Genomic DNA, 23,839 nt, shown 5'->3' with positions numbered 1-23,839 from the left:
CTTAGTTCTTAGCGCGAATTGTAACACAGAAAATAACGAGAAATAAATATGAACAAAGATAACATAGACAATTAAAATGAAAAGCCAATGTAATTCCTATTTAATTTGGCTACACTGGGCAACAAGTATGGAAATCTCTGGATGAAATTTCTGTAGTTATATAAACTATTAAATATGCTTAATAGTGAAGAAGATGTTTCAACATTTTGTATATAAACCAGCAATGTTATTTTTTAATCAATTTTAAATTAAAGTTAAACTTTTTAACTCCCAGCCTGTCGGTTATTTATGATTTATTATGAAGAAATATTTTAGTAAATAAATGCTAAAATATTTTTTTGGTGCACAGCTTAATTCATTTATTTATAGAAAATTCATTCTTCGAAAATCGAAGTAAATTCTTTATTGCCTAATGCACTTTTTCAATTTCTTTCGACACTTTTAATTACGCTCAATTGACGTTTCCTCAATGAGCCAGTTGATGTTGCTGTCTGCTTGGCTGGCATTAAAAGCCGCCACTCAACACATACACACACAGACATACACAAGCGCACACACAGCCACAGCTAAACTGGTTTAGTTGCATTGAAGCTAAGCTTAAGTGCAGTTGGCTGCACACACTGGCACAGGTATAAAAATAAATTCAATAAATTTTTAATACATTTGATTTAGCAACAATGACATTGCCACACAATGTGGCAGCAGCAGCCACGAGGCAACGGCAACGGCAGCACGCTATCACTATCAAGGCCGCAAGCTCAGGTGAGGAACAAAATCCCACGACAGCTCAATGTAAGTTGAGGTCGCAGCTACACAGTTACTAAGAATCGCATAACTTTTGCATAAATCTTTCTCGCATAGCTGTTAATGGTATACGAACCCAACCAACCACCCACTCAGCCATCTAGCCCCAGCTGTTGTTAGTTACCATTTGGTAGCCATCGCACGTTCGAACTTTTGAGCAACAGCTCAAATAAAGGACTGCATTGAAAATGAGCTGGTTAGCTAAAAATAAATGGACGAACATGAAACAAAAGAATAAAAAAGTAACTCACAATAGCCAAAAAACAAAAAAAAAGTGTTGACCAGCATATTTCCGATACAGACATATACATAAATATAAATAAAAAGGACCACAACACAGCTTGACGTTTTACCTTCAACCCTTGACAAATTTGTGTGCTGCTGCTGCATATCCATACGAATCCAATATCCTTTTGTATTAACATTTCATATTTATGCCCGAGTGTCTGTGTCTGTGTGTGTGTGGGTGTGGGTGTCTTTGTGTGTGTTAGCTGATAGCTTGACACCATAGGGGCTTCGGTCAAGCGTTAAGATAAGCGTGACAGTCAGAATGCTACGGCTCAAAAGCGCTCTAATCTATCAATTGCATATTTAGACATAAGCTAAAAGTTTATAGGATTCTAACTAAAGCACAAGCAGTGAGCAGTAAACAAAGAAGAGTCAATTGTTTAAGTAAGCTTTGTTGACTTTGTCTAAGGCTGAAGGACGCACTCATTCACTCTCTTCAACAGATACTCTGCCAATTGTTGCAATGTTAACTAATTAAAGTCCATGATAATTGAATTCCAAAGTATTATGGCTGCTTTATAAATTGATAAGTTAAGCTTAAGCCACCATATATATCATAAAGTTCCAGCTAACAGCCAAGCTGCAAACATAATTTTTTTATGAAAATAAGCTGCTCATTTGACTACGAGATATTCTAGGAAATATCAATTGCAATGAGCTCAACCAGTGGACCGCAACTATTTTTATTCTTTTTTAAATTTTAAATTTTTTTACACAGGTGTGTGCCGTGCCTTTTGCAGTTGCTAACCATTTATCAAAGTTGAAGTACGCCGCCGGCGCAATGTGCGCAGCTTTCGGAAAACCTAATGCATTTTCCGTTGACTTTATAAATTTTTTCAGCACCTTTTTCGTTTATGATGCACACGCAGCACCCCGCAGGCCACTTTGCTGAATTTTTTTAGTGACTCTGGTAGTATGTTTGAAAGTACAATAAAAAACAACAGTAAGACTAAAAAGCAAGCTTACTGGCTTTTTTATTGAAAGAAAATAAATGTATGTTTTTTTTTGTTGATTTTTGAATGACTCATTGGCGTTCTAGTTGCCATTTGCGTAATTAAAACAGCAAGCGATGGCAACGACTTGATCAAAAGTTCAGCCCATTTAATTAGTATGTATGTATGTGTGTGTGTGTGTATGACCCTTGGCATTTATAAGCGCATTAGCAGCTGATGTTGCATTTAAATCTGGTCAACAGATGCAATTAACTTGGCCTGCGGCTTGTGGCAAATGTCTGCTAAGCTAAATGCAAATCTCTCTCTATCTCGCTGTTGCTTATGCATGCATAGAAAAGTTGGATGCATTTCTTAGCGCAGCTGGCCAAGTCCTTGAGCCAAACTTTTGAATACAACGCAACCAAAAACTTAAGCAGCTGGCAACACTTCTAAATGCCATACAAATTTCCCTGAATTCATTTTTGTTTCTCTGTCTTACCTGCTATTCATTTATCTTTTTAGGCTATAATAAAACTCAACGCGGGCTAACACATTTAATCTCAATTTATTTTCCTTTGAACACACAGTAACAAATAAAAGAAATGGGTTTCGCTTGTGCCGAGTTACAAATTGCATTTACATCGATCTACGTGGTAATTTCTTTATTGTTGTAAAATGTGCACACAATAGTAGCTCGATTTATGTATTTGTTTTGTTCATATCTGTGTGTGTGCATATTTCTTCAATTGTGTTGAGCATGAATGGAAATGGGAAATAAAGTGCAAACTTAATTATTTAAAATTAATTTCTATGGCATTCTTTTAGGTGTTTGCGTGCAAATTATTCAACAGCAATTAATTAAAGTATGCACTGTATGCCAGTGTCAATTCGTTTGCACATTAAATACATTCAAAATTCAAAATTGATGTGTGTGTTATTTTTCGTTGCCACATTGTCAAAAAGTTTAAGCTACAACGCCGTGCATAGTTTAAATAGTCGAAAACATATAGATTGTTAAATATATATTCACTATATATATATACAGAAGCAGCTACATTTCGTTGATAGTCGATTGTTGGCTTGGTAACTTGTACTAGTAGTTAAACTATAGTTGTTGGTCTATGTTTGGTCTAGGTAGTGTGTGTGTGTTGGCAATACACAACAGCTATTTACATTTAATTACATTATACATATATAAACTGTCTAAATCGTCGCTCGGCTTCGATTAGGCGCTCTTCAAAACATGCTCCAAAAATATCCAATTCTTTATAGAGTCAGCACAGCTCATAGAAAACTCTTACAAATGCCTTACAAATCTATCATAAGCGACGTTTCTCATATCTATGTGAATAGGTGTGTAGTTATAGGTGTGTATGTGTGTGTGTGCTGGTGTGGGTAGATTAACAGGATAATTCAGTGGAGCGTCGCGCTGCTTCGCTCTGTATGCAATAGTCGCTGTCCTTGAGCTCACGTCCTGTTATATCCACCAGCGAGTTGGGATCCATATTCGAAAGCGTATCCAAGTCGGCATCATTTATTAAATTCTGCTGCAGTTTGCCCACCAATTTGCGTAAACGCTGCGCATCCAACGAGCTGCGACGCATGTTGGCATTGTAATCGCTGGGCTGAGGACGAGAAGCAAGAAGCAAGAAGCAAGAGTAAGATTGCAAGTTGTAATGTTGCACGCATTTGTTTACTTACATCGCGCCACTGTTCGCCGGGAAAAACGGCAATTAATTCAGCATTTGGCTCCAGGGTGGAGAAATATTCCTCGTCATCAATTTCAGTGCCATCGCAGTCCAGGTGTATGGCAGGTTGGGTGCGTTGAAATTTTGCCGTCACTTTAAGACGCAGCTCGGCCAAAGAGTTGGCCACCACTGCCTTGCGTATGTTGCGCGTTATATCCTTGACCTGCAAATAGTGCGCGCACATTAATAAGTAATGCATAAAAAGCGTAGCATACATTAAAGCGCACTTAGATGCAGCAATCATAACTGACGCATTTAAATTAGTTGTGCACTTTTAAAAGCGTCAAGATATAAAAGGTATACAAGATTATACATAAGCAATATAATTGATACACATTCAACAGTAATTACGATTTAAGCTAAATTTCAATGAATGCTTGAGTTATTTTCAAGTTTGTATACAATATGTCTGTTTTATTTTTGTTTGCAAAAAATTGTCAGGCCTAATGTTTTTGATTATGGTTATGCTGAATATTTGAACTTAGATTATTCCATTTACACTTAAAATGGAATTTCCCTTCTGAATGCTGAAAAGAATCGTTTCAATCGAATAACAAATACCCACGTTATTCAAGAATTAATTAACATTCAGAAAATCAACAGCCTCTAATTCAAAATATTCTTAATTTCTAATCATTAACCTTTGTATCGGGTTGTTGACTATTCGCAGAATTACGGACACTTTTGTATTCTCGACATCTCATTTGTTTGCAGATGAATTTTAGATCAATAAACGTTATTAGCGGTCCCTGACAAAAATGTATGCGTTGCCATGAAATTTAAACACATTCGCGCATTCAAATTAATCGCGAGCTTTCGCTTGAAAAGGTAACCAAATGCTTGATAATGCTAAAGACCTGCTTACCAACCAATCAATTTATTATTTGCCATAACAATAAAGCCACAACAGCAAATGGCAGACAGCCTGATAAATATTTAAAGCGAAAAACTGTCGATATAAGATGGGCCCAATGCAAAGATAACAAAAACAATGCAAAAAACAAACAGCAGCAGCCTAAAAAATAACAACGCAATTTTCCTGCTGTAATGTTAACCGTTGCTGCCTGCGTTGTTGGCAAGTTGGCAATACGTCATGTTGTACATGAAGCTTGGGTTACCTTTTGATAAATGAGAAAGCGAGCTATAGTCGAGCTCACATATACATACATCTTAATCAGCTGCGTCAACAGTCACAACTTATGACAATAAAGCTGTCAAGCGATTAGGCACTAAGAAAAATCAGCCCATAGTTGATTGCTACCGACAGCAAGACAGACAGACAGGCAGACAGACAGATGCACACATATCAATCAATGAAAGTTATATAGCTAAACCAATTATAGTGCTGCACATAATACATCAACTCACACCCCAGACCGACCGACAGCTGACCAGACCGACGAGAGCGTCTGGCAAACAACAATGAAAATTTATCAAGCATTTTATGCGCCATTTTCCCGACTACTTCAGCACAGGCTCAGTGACTGACCAACAGCTTGTTCGCCTGGCTGAATGCCTGCTTGACTACGTGTTGGCCATTAAACTTATATTTACATTTGGCATGGCCTGAAGTGAACTGACTTCTATTGTGGCTCAACTTTTGTACGCGTACGCCAGCCAAGCTGTGTGGACAGTGGGGCATATAGGCGAAATAGCGCACAAAAAAATACTGAAAGAAAAAGTAGCTTGAAATAAATTGAATTAACTTTTGAAATGAATAACGTTAGCAGCTAGAAATTTATTTCACTATGATGTTGTCTTTAAATTTTACGCATACATTAAAATAATTACAGCACTAGCTTGTTTATATTTATCTCATATGCCTCTTGAAAAAGTTAGCTTTAAATATTTTAATTTACTAGATACATAATATGAACGAAAGTAAATTATTGTTGCTGACTGTATCTCGGTCTATATCAACATTGATAGTTCAATAGTTACGACTCAATATTGCGCATGTATTGATGTTACGTTGACATTAATTTTGTAACTGAACATACATAATTAATGTTAACATAGCTAAATTATGTTACCGACCGTCAAATAAATAACTGCCAAGTAAAAAGCGCTCAGTGGGCAATCCCTTTGATTACATTTGAGCAAACAGCCTGGACCACTGTGCAGCCTGTGCGAGCTGTGCTTGAAGAATTCGCACCATGTACACACTTATTGCTACAACTGTATTGAGCACAGCTCGCAAGACGCGCGGAGCTGACTTGCTGATTGCTTCGGTGGCTTCTAGACGGGGTAGACTGCCTGGCTGGCATATGCCAATGGCCTGTGGCTTTTGTTTTGCGCTTTATGCGTTGCTCGACTTTGTTACATTGCGTGTGCTTTCATTAGCCCCAAAAGAAATAAGAAAAGCAAAACACAACACAGCAGACATACAACAGGAGTTCATTGTAATTTCAGCTTAATTCTCATCAGGTAGGTCCACACAAATTTTCGTAGCAACCAAATCCTTTCAGAGCGAGTATCTATTGCCAGTCCTATTTGAATTTGCAGTTTCAATTGACAATACAGATACAAATATTTGCCGTGCGCTGCTTGCAGCTCAACTCAGGTGGCCTTCATTAACACAACATTGTTCTGCTGCTGCTGACGCAGCTGCTCACGCAACAATATTTGGTTTCGGGCTCAGGCCCCGAAGCAAAGTGCTGCAGACCTACCCCAGCCTCAAGGCCAATGGTCAATTGATAATGGGCAACGGCAATGGCAATGCAAATGCTGCAAGCTGAAAGCTGAAAGCCTAATGCATAGCTCACACTCACAGCAGCATCTGTATCCTTAGCTACTTATCTAAGTGCCACTGAGCAGCTGGGCAACGTGATTTTGAGCAATACCTGAGCTGCAGTGGCAATCAAAAAGGAGTAAGGCGCTTACTAATAGCAGCACAATCGATACAATCAACTAACACTGAAGCACATTTAATTTGTGATTAAAACCCATTGAAGTTTTTAACTTGCCGCTTTTTGCTTTTGTTGACTGTAACAAGTTGTCTATTTAAGTAATTGAAGCGCTTATTGTTAAGCGCAGCAGCTTCAACTCGATTAGCCTTTAAAAGTTTGCTGAAAGGCGCGTTCTTATATTACATCCTCTTAGCTCAATTATGCCTCGAAGCGACAGCCACTGTGGCTGTGGCTGAGGCTCAAGTTGCATTCAAGCTTCACTTCTTTTCCACGAATCACAGCAGACAGACAACGCCGCAGTAGCAACGAATCATTCAAATAATTCAGTCTCGCGTTGCTAAAGCGATAGGGAGAGAGTGGAGGCAGCTTAGCAGCATTTAGCTGCTTGTCGCCACACTGACACGCATAATATTAGCAAATAGTTGTAGTCAAGTTGCACGCTTGCCTGGACTTTGATAATATGCGCTTCACTTGTTCTTGCATATACGCAATGTGTATGTGTGTGTGTCTGCTGCTGTTATTAGTTGCTTGACTGCAGTTGTCTGCTGATAACGCCCCCCAGTTCTACATATGGCAACAATTGTGTGTCCTGTGCTTTATTTGCTTTTTATGCTTTTCAGTTTGAAGTATTGCCTTAAGCTATAGGTGCAGCTGAGAGTTATGCAGACAGTTGGGAAAACAGCAAATGCGTTTTTCGTGTAGCAAATATATAACTGCCACAAATGCTCACAGGGGTGCGTCAGACACAAGCACATATATAACATTTTTATTAACACATAATGTGCTTGCGAGCATTGCTTTGTCACAAGTGACACAAAGCCAGCTTATTTGCATTAAAATGCGCTATTTAAATTTGTGCCTTGGTGACTTTAATTCGCGTCTAGCCACAAGCTAGCTGAGCTGGCTTTGATGCCACACACAATTAATTACAATTGTCTGCAACATGCCGCACGTCCGTTATAATTGCAGACAGGCTGTCAGTTAGACATCATTTAGGCAACAGCACAATGTACGCTTATTAATTACGCATACGCCACGTTCTGTCACATCAAATGGCAAAACAACTCTAAAAGTTTCTGGCTTCATGATAAATTATCCAACTTTCTTGCAACGAAATCAAGTTTATCGTTACGCTGCTGCTTAGCCACTTAACTTTAGTAAGTTTATTTTTTAATGTCCTCCACATGCAACAAATCGATTAGGCAGCTCATTAAGACGCCCGCATTGCTCTTGCGTGTTGTTGTCTGGCGTCTGCTGACGCATGACCGAGTGGCAGCAGACACATCGTTATCGGCACCAATGCGCACAGACACCTTCGCCTAGCCGCCCACGCTTCTGCCCCTGCAGCTGAGGATTGCATCTTAATGATAGACGAAGCTTTAGTTGGCCAAAAAATAAAAATAAAAATGCTGCTAGCTACGCTTCTTGTCTCTACAATTTTTAATTAATTCTCTTAGTGTGGCTTAGCTATTGTTTGCTACGCTCAGCGTTTTATTGAAATACAATTTAACATGTGTTAGTTTCAACAGTCTGCAAAGTTTGATAACTTGTCAAAAAAATAAGTTGACGCTTTTTTACAGCCGAAAGTTTGCTTGACAACGTTAAATCTTATTAAGCAGGGATATCATATCACAACGAATTAAGACGTGTGAATGAGAATTTGTTGGGGCTTTAATATTTCAGCTTCATTTTGTTATTTATTTAATTGTATAAGTTGCTCGCATTTGTCTTCACATGCAAAACATTTAGTTATGTTTATACTTTATCTAAACACTTCTGACTTCACACATTTATGCTTCTTATATTAACATAAGTATTACACAAAAAATTGCACTTATTGTTTATCAAAACAATTGTCTATTTAACTAAGAGTATATTTTATCAACAGCTTACATGTGATACTTTTAAAATAAAACGTATTGAAAAAACATGAAAAACTTTTCCAAATACCAATTAAAAGTTTATACTTTGACTAAAAGTATTGTATTTCGTTCAGTTTGTAATAGCTTAAATGTCTTGAAGAGAATTCATATGTATGGATTGCATTTCAGGAATGTTTAAAGCTTAGTTGGGATTAATCGGCTGTAAAACTGTCAAATCCATTAAAAATTAAAGGTAGCAGGCAGCACAATTTTCAAATTTATTAACTGTGATATAAAAAATGTATTGCATAAAAGGAGCTGCCATTGAAATGAATTGCGCTATTTGATTAATGAAACTTTTGTGGAGCTGTTAGGCTCCAAATTACATATTTTGACAATTTGTCACAGCCATTGCTTTAATTTTTAATTAGTTGACAATTTCGCACTTTATTGATTCCATGTTCAATGAGTTTTGTTGCTTCTTCTACTCTCAAACTGTTGAGCTAGCTCAAGTTTAAGCTACAACATTTATCTTTACTTTAAATATTCTGCACTAACTGTCAATCAACAGTTTATTTGAATAAACTTTAAAACACATTTGTCACACACTTCTTTTGCACTTTGTGGTTAGCTTAACAATCACAACAACTTGATGTTGAGAGAAGTAGTTTTTAATTTATAAGTCTTGGGTTTGTTTGTCAAGGTGCGTAATGAAAAGCGTAGAGCTTGAATACTTTGGGCAATGTTTTCAGGTCGCTGCATGTTCAAGCAGCTACAGCTCTTCAAAAGTTAAATAAGCTAAAACAAAAAAAAAATACACAGAACCGAAAGTAACAGCAGCAACAGCGGAATTGAAAAGAGCCCAACACTCGAATCCGAACATTTCAAAGTGGCAGCTACTACATCCTTATTGCCTTTGGGCTGTATGGGTGGGTGCCAGGCACTTTACTTTGTGAAGCAGCTACAGAGGCTGAGGGCAGCAATCACTTAACGAATTGCTGGGCCAGCTAACAATTGATGCAGGGCCTCGGCCCTCGACTTAACGCTAACTAGAGTTATTTTGCACCCACCTTGAAGGGCTTGCTGTTGTCCAGCTCCGCGATATCCTCGCTGGTCTCAGCCTGCAGCGGCGGCGTAGGCGTATTGCCGGAGAACGCCAACTCCAGCGTAATGCTGTCCGCCGTATCATCGCCATCAGCCTCGCCGTCGGGCGCAGCAACGGCTATGGCAACCGGATCAACATCAGCATCCACCTCACCATCATCTGTATCAGCGTCCATTTCCGGAGCACGCATCAAGGTTCTTTGTCGCGGCATGCCCGTTGTTGTTGTTGTTCTCGCAAGCGTCGGCGCTGTAACTGACGCTGACGGCGACGTCTCAGTTAAATCCACAGCAGCAGCGGCGGCAGCTACTGTTGTTCTTTTTGTTGCATTCATTTCCGTCATTCTCCTACTTAGTTGAGTCTTTAAAGCGTATGCTCTGTATACTTTTGAGTTATTTACGACGCTTTGTCTGCACGACGGGCGCTTTGAGATTTATGACAAGCGAAACAAATTTAAATGTTAATTGAAATGTTTAGTACTTGTAGCTAAACTTGCAACTTTTCTTTGTGCGCTGTCAGTTGTCAGTCTGCATTAGCAGAAATATGTAGCAGATTTTAGTTCTGGCTAAAATAATTACCCAAGTAATTGATAGCAAGCACAAATATGTTGAAACTTTGCCAATGTTTGTTTATTATTAATTTTCAATTAAATTTGTTTATACATTTTAATTGACTTGACACACACACGCATATGCACTGGAAAATAGTGAAATTGAATATTTACGCGTTTTGTTTACAAGCGTTGTGTTGTCTGGCAGCCGCACCCGCCAAGTGCCACAAAAGCCGGCCGAACTTGAAGTAAATTGAAAGACAACTGTGCGCTCGGTATTTAAACACAACGAGCTTCGTGACTTTTCCCAAAAACACGCACACACACACACACACACACAGGCGCGCATAGAGCAAAGGCAAGCGCAAAAACAAAATCAAAAGCATTCATGTTAAGTCCCAGCCTCGCTGTAAAGCTTTTAAGAGCGCCAGAGCGCTGTTATTGGCAGCGCTGTTAAGTCCAGACAGGGCGTGTTTGTTAACTGCCTAGACAAAAGCGTTAGCAACAAAAGCAACAACGCAACTGAAAGTTGTGTATGTACTTTTTTAAAGGCACCTGTGCTCAAGCTGTTGCTTGCTTTCTTTTTTTTTCTAGTCGACTCCCACAATTTATGGTACTGGCTGCTAAAATGCTGCACTTAGTGACAGTTGAGCAATGAAAAATATGCGCCTTTTATGTAAATAAATTTGCTACATACAACATTTTTTGAACTGAACTTTGTGTTGCCTAAGGGCAAAGTTTATAAATGCAATAAAATAAAGTTCAACCGATGCGCTCGCTCTCTGTCTCTGTCTCTCTCTTGGCTGGCCAATGAATAGCATTACAGGCAGCCAAAAAAATGTCACTTGCGCATAATGGCAAGTTGTTGGCTCTGCTCTGCTCTGGAGCGCATAATTAAAATTATTTTGGCAAGTTCAACACAAAAGTGCATGCAAGAACAACAGCTGGCGTAGACAAAAGCAAAGACTTATTGAATCGATTGAACTGCTGTTGACATTTACATAGAGCGCAGCATCAGCTTTCAGCGTTGCAATAAGCGAAGATTTAAATTCATGATAGCAACACCAAAAATGCATTTTGCATTTTAGTTGCAGTCGGCAGTAAATTTAGCTTGGGCAACCGCCGCAGCGAGCAACATTTATGTATGTGCAAGTTAAGCCGTAAATGACAAAATATTGCGTATACGCCATGCAAAAAGTGCCGCGTTGCATTAATTGTCGGTATGTCAAATCGGCAAAGTTCGATGCGTGGCATTCATGATGCTGAGCACGTAATGGTAATTCCAGTTAAATATTAAACATGCAGCACATAAAGTTTATTTAAATCTTTGCTATTATATTGTTTTTTAGTTTAAGTATATATTTTGACATTTATTCCCTGATGCGTGAGAAAACTTTTCGCCTATTCCATTTCGTTAGCAGCGTACGAATTTCATTTGAAACTTTGTCAGCTCAGCATTCCCCGTTGAGCTTTAAAACAAATTACATAACTTTTTATAAAATCATTTTAAACTATCTGCAACTGAGAGAACTCTCGCTTTTTATATTGTAACTTTTGACGCCGTTTTATTTACAGTTACAGTCATACAGTCAAGTGCGTGTTGGCCTGTCAGCTGCAGTGTGCGTGTACATCAAATAGATTGACGCAGCGGAATCCCTGAAACAAACAATAGCGCCTAAATGCAGGCAACACTTTTTGTGCGAACGCAATCGCCATCAGCATATTTACAATATTCTCACATATTCAGCAATATTTATATGCGTATGCATATTAGCGTATCAGTGTGCGTGCGTGAAAATCCATCAACGTAATAATTTCCGTGTTCATTTCCTAGCGACAAACGCACAGACCAATAATTTATGCGCCGTCGCGCTAATTGCACATTGAGGCTGAGCTGTGAAAGCATTTTACATATGCCGCACACACACACACACACACACACCCAGCCACATAAGCGTGTGGCAGGTATGTGTGTGTGTGTATGTGTGGGCAGCATAACAAATTGAAATTTATGCGTCGCGCCAGGTGCTCGCCCAAGGTAAAGCAGTCAGCTCTATAATCATCATCAGCTTGCAGCCACAGCAGCAGCAGCAACAACAACAGTCTCGTTCAATTATGCTCCGACCTTCATTGTCTGCAGTTTGACAGCAACTGGTCAGCTAGATTAATTAACTCACATGTCGTCGCAGTAACTGTAACTCAAACTGTGTTAAAAAAAAAAAAGACCAACAACAATGGGAGGCCAAAATCGACGCATGTGGCAATGATTAATTGCTTGCGCCAAGCCATCAGGCCACTCAACGCAATACTCCTGCTCGTTTTGTTTTCATTTTTTTTTTTTTTTGAAAGTGTGAACTTTGACATACAACAGCCGCATGTGGATTTGTTGCACTTGTGCAACTTGTCAAAACAAACGAAACGGAACCCAATGCAATGCAACGTAGCCAAACAAAACGAAAAGGCCAAAACTCAAATATTTGTGGAGCAGGATTTTGTTATTTGGCTACAAACCGAATTTAAATTAAACAGCAGCCAAAATGCCAAAAAGCAGCAATAAAATTTAAATGTGCAAATAAACTTTGAAAGCAAACAAATTAAAGTTTGTAATAAAGTTAGTTTAAAAAGGATAAATTTGCGTTCAAATTACTAGCAATTGCTACAAGCATAAAAAAACAGTTTAAATATTAAAGTAGCTAATAAAAAATATCACATATTTGTATATTCAATTTAAGCATGCATAATTAAATTTAAAGAGTATACAGTGCATATACATATAGTTGTAAAAAAAAAAGAATGCATTGCCAAAGAGATATTTCAATTAAATTAAAAGTAACTCAAAGCATTTCATGCGGGTTGTCATTTGGGCCAAACAGACTTTTCATTTGCAAATTGTTCTGTATTTTAATTTGTTTATGTTGGGCATACAATTAAATGTTGTGCACGCGCCAAGGCATATTTAATGGTGGTTAGCCAGGCATGCAGGTATTTTTTGTAAATTATTTTTTATTTAACTGCAAAGTTGGGCAAAGAGAGCTTTAAATTTACAAATATTTGGCAATTTATCCGTTGGTAGTAACAGATCATGTGAAGAGTTTATTTAACAGAATGTTAAAATGTTAAATGTTAAAGAGCGCGATTGTCATAAAGAGAGCCATAAGCTTAACTTTAATAAATATAAATCAATGTTTAAATATCAATAACAGTATTGGAAGTCATTGTAGTTAACATATATATACAATATATTTAATTAATTGAGTGCATGTGAGTAACATTGATAATTTATTTTTCATTTATAAAGCTTTGTTGGCATTGTCTTTGCACATTAGGCTTAGAATTTATTAAATATTGTTGGTAATAAAGAAATTTTGGCCGCACTTTATTGGCTTACTTGGTATGAGCAAGCAATTGATTAAATATATTTTAAATTCCTCAAGCAATCCGAATTGAGTGCTAGCGAGTTGTTTTGTTCTTTTATTTAGCATTGCTCTAAGCTTTGTTTTCTTTAGAATTAACTAGTGTTGGTAATAAAGAAATTTTGACGTCACTTTATTAGTTTAAGCAGCTGTACACAAATGAATTTGATTAAATATATTTCAAAAACGCACTACTCAAACAAACAATGAAACGTGCAGTCGAACTCTTGCACATCAAGGCGACACTGCTGTAGCAGCTCATTGGACTGCTCGGGCAGCAACTCGGCTTGACCGTTTGTCACACCATGTGGCCAGTTGCTAAGACAGCGCTCCATGCAGCTTACAGTATTATTTGCTGATGCTGGTGGTTTCTGCTGCTGCTGCTGTGGGCTGACCTGCTGTGATTGAAAGGTCAAAGGACTTGCAGTTGAAGCAGCGCTCACTTGCCACAAATTGCACATTACTATGAGCAGTTTAAATATAGCGTAGAATTTCATGTTTATTTCGAGCTTAAATTTGTATCAAATATATATATTAGTGACAGCTAGCGCTCTGCATTTGCTGTTGCCGTTGCGCCTAATGAGTTTGAGCGTGGCAAACAAACACACACAAATGAGGCAATCTAAACAGCAGTAGTAAAACGCCCTTGCCTTGCCGCATGTGCCACGGGGCGTATTAGCAATGCCCTTTGCGCTAGCTATTATATTGCACAAACAAACACACACACACACACACACAGGCACACAGATAGACACCCCGCAGACAAGCACATAAATGGTTTTGCTTTATTTTTGTTGGCTGCAAAATTGTAGAAAATTATGCGCTTGCCTGGCGGCAATAAGTGGGAGAATTCGTTAGTCCTATTGCTTATGCTTTTCAATTCAATATGTTGTTTATGCTAGCACGCCTACGCCAACGCCCACTTGGCCGCCCTACTAACTGGCAAATGCTGTCAGCAGCATTGACATTTGGCCAGTGATGATGGCTCGCCTTTTTGATTTGCCTTTAGCTCAAAATTTGTTTACTTAATATGCTTGCCATGTGCATTAGCAACAGCAAAGGCAACAAGAAACTTTTTCAAATGCCAATAGTTTTTAATGAGCATGTTCATAAAGAACAACACAAGCTGTTTTCATTTGCATATGGTTATCAGGTATGTATAAATATAGCACGTGACTTGCATAATATATGGTTCAATCTGAAATTAAAGCAAAATTTGTATAATAAATAGGCGTTAAAGCTTGCATAGTGGGCATTGAAGGTAAGCTCTGTAAAGTAACATTAGCTATGTTAAGCTTACAGATTATGTACGAAGCTGTTATCGACTGTGACTATCGATTGCGATCGTGTCTGTTAGCCTGTTGACAATGTAAATTTAAAGCCGCTCAGGCAGCACCATGTAAGTTTTTTAATTATAAGCCTTTAATTTATAACGGTTTTTGTTCATAATCCTCTTTGCTCTACTATAAATTGACGCCTTCGTGTTACAAATTGTCGAATTTTCGCTTTGCTGCTTCAACTTCAAAGCGCTGCGGCATGTTAAAAAGAGTCAACGTTAAATTATATTTGGCTTGGCTGTTATTTTCTTAGCAAAACGTCACACACACACTTACATACAATTAAATGTTACGGGCTTGTATTTGAATTTGTCGTAATAAAAATGCGAGTGGCACATCAAAGCGCACCCTGAAAACTCTTGGCTCGCTTACATATTCAAAAATGTACTCTTTGACTGCGTGGGGTAAGGCCCAAGGACACAGGCAAAGCAAAGCAAAGTAACAAAAAAATAATAATGTTAAGGGCGCGTAGTCCGGCGGGAAATTAAAAGACGCAAAGGTTGACGCTTAAAAGGTTTCATTTTTGGTTTGTTGACTTTTCTTTTCTAGTTAATTTCGCACGCGTTTTAAATGTCAAAGTGGGAAAATTAAATCAAATTTTAAGAAGACGACTGCTCAGATTTAGGTCATTTGCTGCGGTGGGTGGGGGAGCCTGCAAATCAGCTGTTGTTGCTCGACAGTTAACAGTGCTAAGTGTGTTAGTAGGCCAGCGCTGGGGTCTCAGTTAGCTCTGCTCCTGGCCTAAACTATGCTACTGCCAGCATTCCGTGGACGTCATAGCCAGCCTAGTGACGTCACAGAGTCTGCTCACGCTCTCTCTCTCTCTCTCTCACGTTAATGCAATTAACTGCGAGCAGTGCAAGAAAGAGCGCGTGAATTGTGCTCTCTTATTTGTGGAGCTAGCGCTCTCTTCGACTTGGCAAAGCTTGCATTTGCATACGCCCTGTTGCACACGTTTGGTTAGATTGCGCATACGCCCGTTTGTACCGCTGTTTTAGTTCAATAAACTTGTTTTCTTTTCTTGCGATTTATGTTAATACATATGCATTTATTTTCGTATATTGTTTTTGTTTGTATTGCTATATGCAATAAATATTTGTGCATTTATTGCTTTTACAAATTGTTGTAGACAGAGTTGTATTGAGTGTTGTTTAATTGTCGTTTAAACTTACTAATATTACATTGTATTTTGGTGTTAAATTCTTTGCACAATTATTTATGGCTACATTCAATACTCGTGTATGTATGTGTGTGTGTGTGTGTGTGTGTGTGTGTGTGGGGGACTTAGATGAAGCAAATTTGTTTCAAACCAGTAGCACTCACAGTTGAGAGTTCACTATTATTATCGTTTTAAATTTTTTAAATATACATAATTTATTAGTTTCGTCGTACCCTCAAAATAATGCATTACACATAAATACAGTCAGTCTCAATTGGCTTCAACAAATGACATTTTTAATGATCATTAGTCTAAAAACAATTATTTCTTGTGCGTTGCAGCTTATTAACCATAATTCTAAGTTTGGTTTCTCAAAAGCAAATGCGGATGAAGTTTTCTTTACGCAAACGAGAAGCAGTTAAAATTTAACAACAAATTCAAATTTTTTCAAGACTAACTAGTCAAAATATGTACGTTGGCTTAAAAACTTAAGTTAACAATTAAAATGCTTGTTGCTGTTCTTGCTGCACTTAAATACTATTTAAGTAATGAACATGATACGTGGCTTTGTGTGCGCTTTTGATATTTTCATTATATATATATATATATTGTTTGCAGTGTATTTTGATTGATACAAGTTTATGCTACGTTATATATTCGTCTGTGGTTTTTGCTTTAAATTCTTGTTTGCTTATGTTGAGATTTAGTTTTTGTTTTTGTTATTTTTTAATGCTAGATAAGTGTATCGTTTCGTTAACTTTCAATTGCGCTTATAGACTACGAAGCATATGATTTTGTTTACTTTCAACAACTGTTGCTGTTGCATGTTGCATGTTAACCCAATGTTGCAAAACTGCGCTGGCGGCCACGCCTCGCTTAATGCAGGCCGCCCAAAATGGGCAGTCAGATGTCAGCGTTGCCATTGCCATTCGCATTCGCCTCATTGCCCTCAGCGTCGGACTCGGCAAGGCTGCAAGTGGTGCTGCTGGCGGTGGTGCTGCTGGCCTCGGCCACAGTTATGGTTATGGTGGTGTTTTGATTGTCGCACTGCACCACTTCGATGGTGCGTGTATTGCTGACGCTTTTCTGCAGCTGACCGCTCTCTACTTCATTTAGCTGACGCCCAATCTCGCGATCAATGGCCTCTGCGTCTTCCGGATAGCGCTCCGAGCAGAAAATGGCGCCCGCCTTGAGCAGCTTCAGCAGATTCAAGCGATCCTCAGCATTGCGCTTGGCACACAGCGGCCTAGGCCACAACAAATTGAATATAAGAATCGATTGTAATCAATTTGGTTTTGGTTCAATGTGATTTACCTGCCGGCATCCTTCAATTGCTCCATAAACTCTTTGCCCGTTATGTCGACCAACGAGTTGGGATCCATGTTGGACAGCGAGTCGAGATCCGCATCATTCATAACAGACACATTGCATAAATTGTTCTGCAGCTGCCCAACCAGTTGACGTATGCGTGCCGCCGACTCTGAATTGTTCGCATCTGTGGTGTCGCCTTGCTCCGCATTGTTGGCAGTGCCGTTGCTGGTGGCATTGGGTGTGGTTATGGTCACGTAGTGTGTGGGCTATAAAACGAACAGACGTACAGGCGGTCACAAAAGTTTCATAAATATCTTTATCAAGTTTATCATTACAATAAATATAAATTAAATTAGCTAAAGTTTTGACAGTTTGTGGTTTTCTTCGCTTTACTTACATCTATCCAATGCTCGCCCGGAAAGACGGCAACCAGCTCGGTGTTCTCATCGAGCGTGCGAAAATATTCCTCATCGTCGATCTCAGTGCCATCCGAGTCCAAGTGTATTGTGGGCTCCTGCTCGCATTTCTCAAACTTCTCCGCCACCTTGGAGCGTATCTCCTCCAAACTGCCGGCACACACGGCTTTTTTAATGTTGCGCGTGACGTCCTTGACCTGCAGACAAGACGAGCGAGTAGAGAACGAGTAATGAAAGCAAATGAAACAACAGCCGTTATATATGGTCGGCAAATACACATTGTATAAATAATTAATTAATGCAACAGCAACAGGGACACGTTATAAAATATTAAGCACTTAGCAGCAGCAGCCCAAATAAAAAACACAATTTTTCTTGGTTTTCCCTTTTTGTTTTTGTTTTGTTGGGCTGCCTAATCAACTTGGCATTAGGCCGAACTCAGCCGCAGCTAAACATGTGGCATGCATGAATTCATTACCAAGCAGCCGGGTCTAAGTCCTGGCAGAGCCTAAACTCTTTTCAAATTGCCCAAGGCCAAAGCAGACTATGATATTGACAGCTTACTATAGCTACCCAAGTTTAAGCCCAAAGTTTAAGTTTGCGCATCTATTGTTGCCTGCTCGCCACTTCGAGTTTTGTAAGCTGCTGCTATTTGTTTACCCAAAATTTACGCTTGACATATTTTCTTGCTATAAATTTTTGTAAAGCCAACCAAATATTAATTAAGACATTTTTATGCAACAGCGATGTTGCACTTTGGCTGCATAAATTACTGCAACTCAAACATGCTGTGCATATTACACATACGCAATGTAAGCAATGCTAGCTAAGCATGTATTAATTTTTACATATTTAGTTAATTGAAAATGTTGTTTGCATTTTATCAGCACATGAAGTTACTAATTAATTAAAAACCAGAATATGTAAAAGGAAAAAGTAAATATGTTCATTAATTTAATAACTCAGTTTGCCATTAAACGTAAACATTTAACTAATACATAATAGATAATTTATATTTTTTGTTGTATTACTGTTTATATAAAATGTTAAGAATATGAATAAAATATATGACAAGCAAAAACTATATAACATATAAAAAAAATATTAATCTAAATTAAACTTTACATATGAAATCAATTTATTCATTTTATTTACTTATAGCTCGAGCTACATTCATGCAGGACTTTTTAATTTACATTTTATTCATTTAACAAGTTTATTTTCGACGTATTAAATTGTTCTAGTAGACAAAGTTGTTAATAAAATAAAGTAAATAAGCTTAACTTAGCTATACAATTTGGTTAATATAAAAACTTGTTTTGTAGCTTGTAAAATTGAATCTAAATATTTTTTTTTGCGTGTATGTATATTTTTTATTTTTTTTTTTTTGGTTTGCTTGCGCAAAACTTGAGCACAGTTTGACAAGCACTTGCTGGGTAGGCAGGCAGACTTGTCAGGTTTTCAAGCTTGCAGGCAGTTTCAGGCCGCACAAATATTTGTCATGTTTCCTAACAAGTTATGCCTGTCAGCAGTTAGATAGATGTCATAGCTGACTCTTTTAGCGCGCATGCCAGAAATTTGCGCAGGACACACAAGGACACACACACACAAACATTGCCTGACTACCCAAGCTTTATTAAACTTGCATGTAATGTTAAATGGTGCCTGAGCGTTAAGGTTAAACTGCACATAAATTAGACTTGGCCAAGACAAACGTTGCAGCAATATCAAAGACGGCCGCACGGCTGCACTTGCAACGGCAACAAAAAACATTAAAATTTATCCCTCGAGCTAGGCGCAACGTGCTGCAGGCAGCAACTTCATAAATTATAAAGCAAGGCGTGTGCAAATGAAATTGAAGTACAACGTTTTTATTACAATTACCCTAAAAAGAGTCCAAAAACAATCATCATAAGGAAATGAATTCCCATCAACTACCAGCCAAACTTTGCGACTCAGAATAAAAAAAAAAACTTTGTTAACCTCGTGGCAACACCCCACAGACATTTGTCTAGCAACCGGCGGAGTCCAACAACAAAGCTTAACTTACTTTCTGCGTTGCTTGCACAAAAACTTGCGTCGAAAATTAATCATATTAAGCCAAAGCGAAAAAAAGCCAACTTGGCGCAAACTATAAAAGTGGTTTGGAAAAAACTTATGAAAACTATTGAAGCTCAACTTAAATTTCAATTTATCTTGCCGCTCTGTTACATTCTGGGTGTCACTCTGCTATTACATTAAGCAAACATTTATTACAGTTTATTAAAATGTTTATTGTTTCAATTTGTAAACAACGTTGTGGCCAATTTTTCCACTCGTTAAGTTAGGCAGAAAAACATAGAGAGGGAGTTTGCTTGAGTGATTTTATTTTGTGATTGTGATTTAATACAGCTTAAAGTATTTTTTATAAATTTGTTTTAAATTATGTTAAATTTAAATTATGAATAATTATCGTAGAAGTTATAAATCAATATAAATTAAGAACAGATCCTGTAAATGCAGATTATATTAGAAAATGTTATTAAGTCATTGCAATCTTACTAATCACTAAAGTTTTTAAAATAATTAAAGTTTTACTTAATCTTTTTACACAAAAATAAAGCTATAAAATGTTCTCAGATTAAATTAGTTGATTATTTGTAGAAGATTTTGTTAAAAACTTTATTCAAGAAAGACCTAAGTGTATAGATAAAAACAACAAAAGCAAATTCATAATGTTTTTTAATTTTATAGCAGAAAAAGTTCTCATGCTCATAGCAACGATTCTTTGAGGACTATAACCAATGCAGTGGTTTCCATAATTCAACTTAAAAGACTATAATTAGGAAATATATTAAGTTTAGTAACGCTTTGCTGACTGAACTTCATTTGAAAAGCGAAAAGTTAACTCAATAAACCCTACTGCTAATCCAAGAGTTCCAAGGGTAGTAAACCTTTTTAATTAAAGTCTTCTAGGAATATATGTAGGGCTCGCATTTTAAACACATAACGTAATAAGCTAAGCTTTTTATGTTAAAATGAAATTAACATATTTAAAATACACTCTTTAAAAGCTGTGCCAAAAGCCACTTTGAACGTTGCTTTCAAGCTAATTTCAAACGATATGCAAAACCAAACAAAAGCTAATTAAGAGTAGAGTTAAGCCAGCTGTCAGCAGAGTGTGTCATCAATGGGCAACCCAAGGGTCAACAGGTATGCAGTATGCAATGCTTGGTGGTCATAAAGGTGTCCTAGGTTACGTGACTTGGTCTTGTGGCTCAACTATAGGCTGCAATATGAGTTGCAGACAGAGGGCGCGGGGCGTTGTCTTGCCACAAGTCAGCTGCTAAATAATTGATAGGCCTGAAACGCAGATTCGAGCAACTCTGGGGAAATTAGGCATCAAGTTTAAATTGCCACTTGAACTATGGCACAAAATTATGTAAATTATTTAATGTAATATTAATCTGTGCCATTTATGACATATATAGACAGACAGTGCTTGTGGGCGTGGCATTTCGCTAATTAGACAAACATGTCAGCTGTATAAAAGTTTTAAAAGCATTTTCATGGCTGGATTGATTTTAAGCCGATTTACGCCGACGCAAGGATTTTTCAATTAATTATTAAGCATAATAAGCATGGACATTTTAATGGACGCATTACAAGCGTCGAAACCGCAACAATGCTGCAATCATAAAATAGCATTTGTTACTAAGAAAAAATAGGGGCTTAAACAAATAAAGAAAAGGCTTAAAACGGCTTTGAGCTGTTTGCACATTCTGCGAATTAGTTAGAGCAAATGCTAGAAACAAACAAAACATTTCAAGCGCTACAGTTAAAAACTGCAATAAAATTCAAATTTACATTTTGCATTTGTGCAAAGACAAAAACAAATGAAAAAGCAAAGAGTGTAACAGTCAAAGCTCTCAGCTTAAGCTTTAGCAGCTCTTCGACTGTCGCCGCTCTTTAGCTTCTGCGCTCTCTTGCGCGCTCTTGCGCTCGCTGCTCTCTCTCTCAGCAGCAACTTAAAGTTCACCCAGTTTTTTAGATGCGAATTTTTAAATAGCACGCGGTTATCATCAACAACAACAACAAAGACAACTACACAACGCCCATAAAAGGGCATGACATTGCATTACAAACAAAATATGTAGCTTAGCTAAATGAGCATATAAACAATTGATTAAAACTTACTTTGAATGGCTTTTGGGAGTCGCAATCGCCATTTGTTGTTGCTCCCAAGGCGTTTGGCATTTTGTTGTGAATTTTGTGCACTAAACACAAGTTTTGTTAAAATAATTAATTTGTTGCAATGCAATTGAGCAAAGCTGCCATGAGCATTTGTTATTATTTTTAATTTAAAACACACGCACACTCACAACTTAGACTCAAACACGCATACAGCAATAAGTTTGTTGCCTTTTGTATAAAATTGCACTTGAATTGTTTTTTTTTTCTTTCTTTCTTTTTAGCTCTGCATTTGGAATTCGGAGAGCAGCCGCGGCAGCTGAAGCTTTTTGCACTTTACGCGAGCGAGCGCCGGTTTAACACTGAACTCTCTTGCACCCCAGCGCAGGCTTTTTATAGTCAGAGCAGCTACATTCGAGGGTGAGCCAATAAGTTTATGTATTTGTAGACAATTGAAATAAAATAAAAATCTAAAATATAAGTAGAGCTTGAGCTAACTTTACACGCCTTGGAGTCGCTGATCTTAAAGTATTTGGTAATGGATTTTTTTGCACTTTTCTTTAACTGGAATGAAAAATAATTTTTTTTTCTATTTAACTATTAATAGCTAACACTACAAATGTTAAACCTGTTCAACAATCCAATTATATAAACTTTTATACTATTTAAAGAAAACTTAGTTTTAAATATTTAGCTTTATTAATCTTAAATGCTTTTGTAGATTAATAAAGTAATAGTAGATTACATAAATAAATGCGTAAAATAAAATCATAAAATCATCAAATAAGTTTCATTCATTGCAGCGTTACACTAAGCAATAAATTTTGTTGGCTTCAGGCTTGACGGCAACTTTTTGATCTACCCTCGCACAACAGTGTCTCTGAGTGCTTTTGGCGCTTTCACTGTTAGCATACTCAGGTGGGAGAGTCTTGGCTGCCATCAAAGTGGGATTAAGGCAAAGCCCTGTAAATAAGAGAATTTTCAACTGTAGGCAACTGCAGTCAAGTATTATTTGCTTAAGATAAATTTTACATTATCGACAGCTATTAATCATTAATCGTAATACAATAAAATGCTCAACACTTTTTATATATTTTCCGCTTGCTTTTTGCTATGCAAATCACTTGAATAAGGCTTAACTTTGCTTAACTGGCCAACACCCATTTAAAGCCCTTACAACTCGTCTCTGTGTGTATGTGTGTCTCTGTGTGTATGTGTGTGTGTGTTGATGTCTTTGTAGCATAAAAAGTAAACTTTTTGACAAATAGCCAAAAGGCATGAATGCCAAGCCCAGCCGGAAGGCAGCATTGCTGTTTGTTGGGTGGACTCCACTGAACTGAACTGGGTGGCAGTCTTATCGTTTATTGTGGCCTCATTGGTAGTTGACAGTTTGCCTTTGCCCCATTTGCTGTCATTGCACTTGCCGCACCAGCCGTGGCATGCAACTAGCGGCATGCAGCATGCGGGCATTGGGGGCGTATGCGTGTTCGTGCTCGTGTGTCAACGTTGACTATTTTGAGCTCAAGTGACTTGAAATGACACACAAGGACACACATACATAGTTAGGTGTTGCCATTTACCGAGTCACGTGCATTGCCAGTGCATTGACCCACTATGCAAGCAGCTAACTTGGCCAAAACACGCATTTATGAATAGCCTCAAAGTCAACGCAAGCAGCAAATGTAAACACAAAATTTCTGCCTCACGGCTTAAGTTTAAACGGCGCCAAAGGAAATTTTCAAAGAAAACACGATAAAAGCAAAGCAAAGAATATTTAAGTTTGCATTGCCATTAGAATACGGAAATAATTTATAACTAATTCTTTGATCAAACAAGTC

At 37.8% G+C, this 23,839-nt stretch overlaps 2 protein-coding genes across 2 annotated transcripts; both read right to left on the bottom strand.

Moving 5' to 3' along the window:
- Nucleotides 1-2,603: 2,603 nt before the first annotated feature.
- Nucleotides 2,604-10,207, bottom strand: LOC108595401. Its single transcript, XM_017980627.2, has 3 exons — nt 9,614-10,207; nt 3,726-3,935; nt 2,604-3,649 (listed from the first exon to the last, which is right to left on the bottom strand). Exons 1-3 carry the CDS (start codon nt 9,986-9,988, stop codon nt 3,425-3,427), a joined length of 810 nt encoding a protein of 269 aa, XP_017836116.1. The 5' UTR covers nt 9,989-10,207; the 3' UTR covers nt 2,604-3,424.
- Nucleotides 10,208-15,997: 5,790 nt separating this feature from the next.
- Nucleotides 15,998-22,368, bottom strand: LOC108595167 (DNA fragmentation factor subunit alpha). Its single transcript, XM_017980339.1, has 4 exons — nt 22,008-22,368; nt 17,813-18,028; nt 17,419-17,681; nt 15,998-17,350 (listed from the first exon to the last, which is right to left on the bottom strand). The coding sequence occupies exons 1-4, from the start codon at nt 22,065-22,067 to the stop codon at nt 17,008-17,010; spliced, it is 882 nt and encodes a 293-aa protein (XP_017835828.1). The 5' UTR covers nt 22,068-22,368; the 3' UTR covers nt 15,998-17,007.
- Nucleotides 22,369-23,839: the final 1,471 nt, after the last annotated feature.

This window comes from Drosophila busckii, chromosome 2R (assembly GCF_011750605.1).
Source record: "Drosophila busckii strain San Diego stock center, stock number 13000-0081.31 chromosome 2R, ASM1175060v1, whole genome shotgun sequence".
NCBI classification, from domain to species: domain Eukaryota; kingdom Metazoa; phylum Arthropoda; class Insecta; order Diptera; family Drosophilidae; genus Drosophila; species Drosophila busckii.
This window is presented reverse-complemented; position numbering and strand designations above follow the sequence as displayed.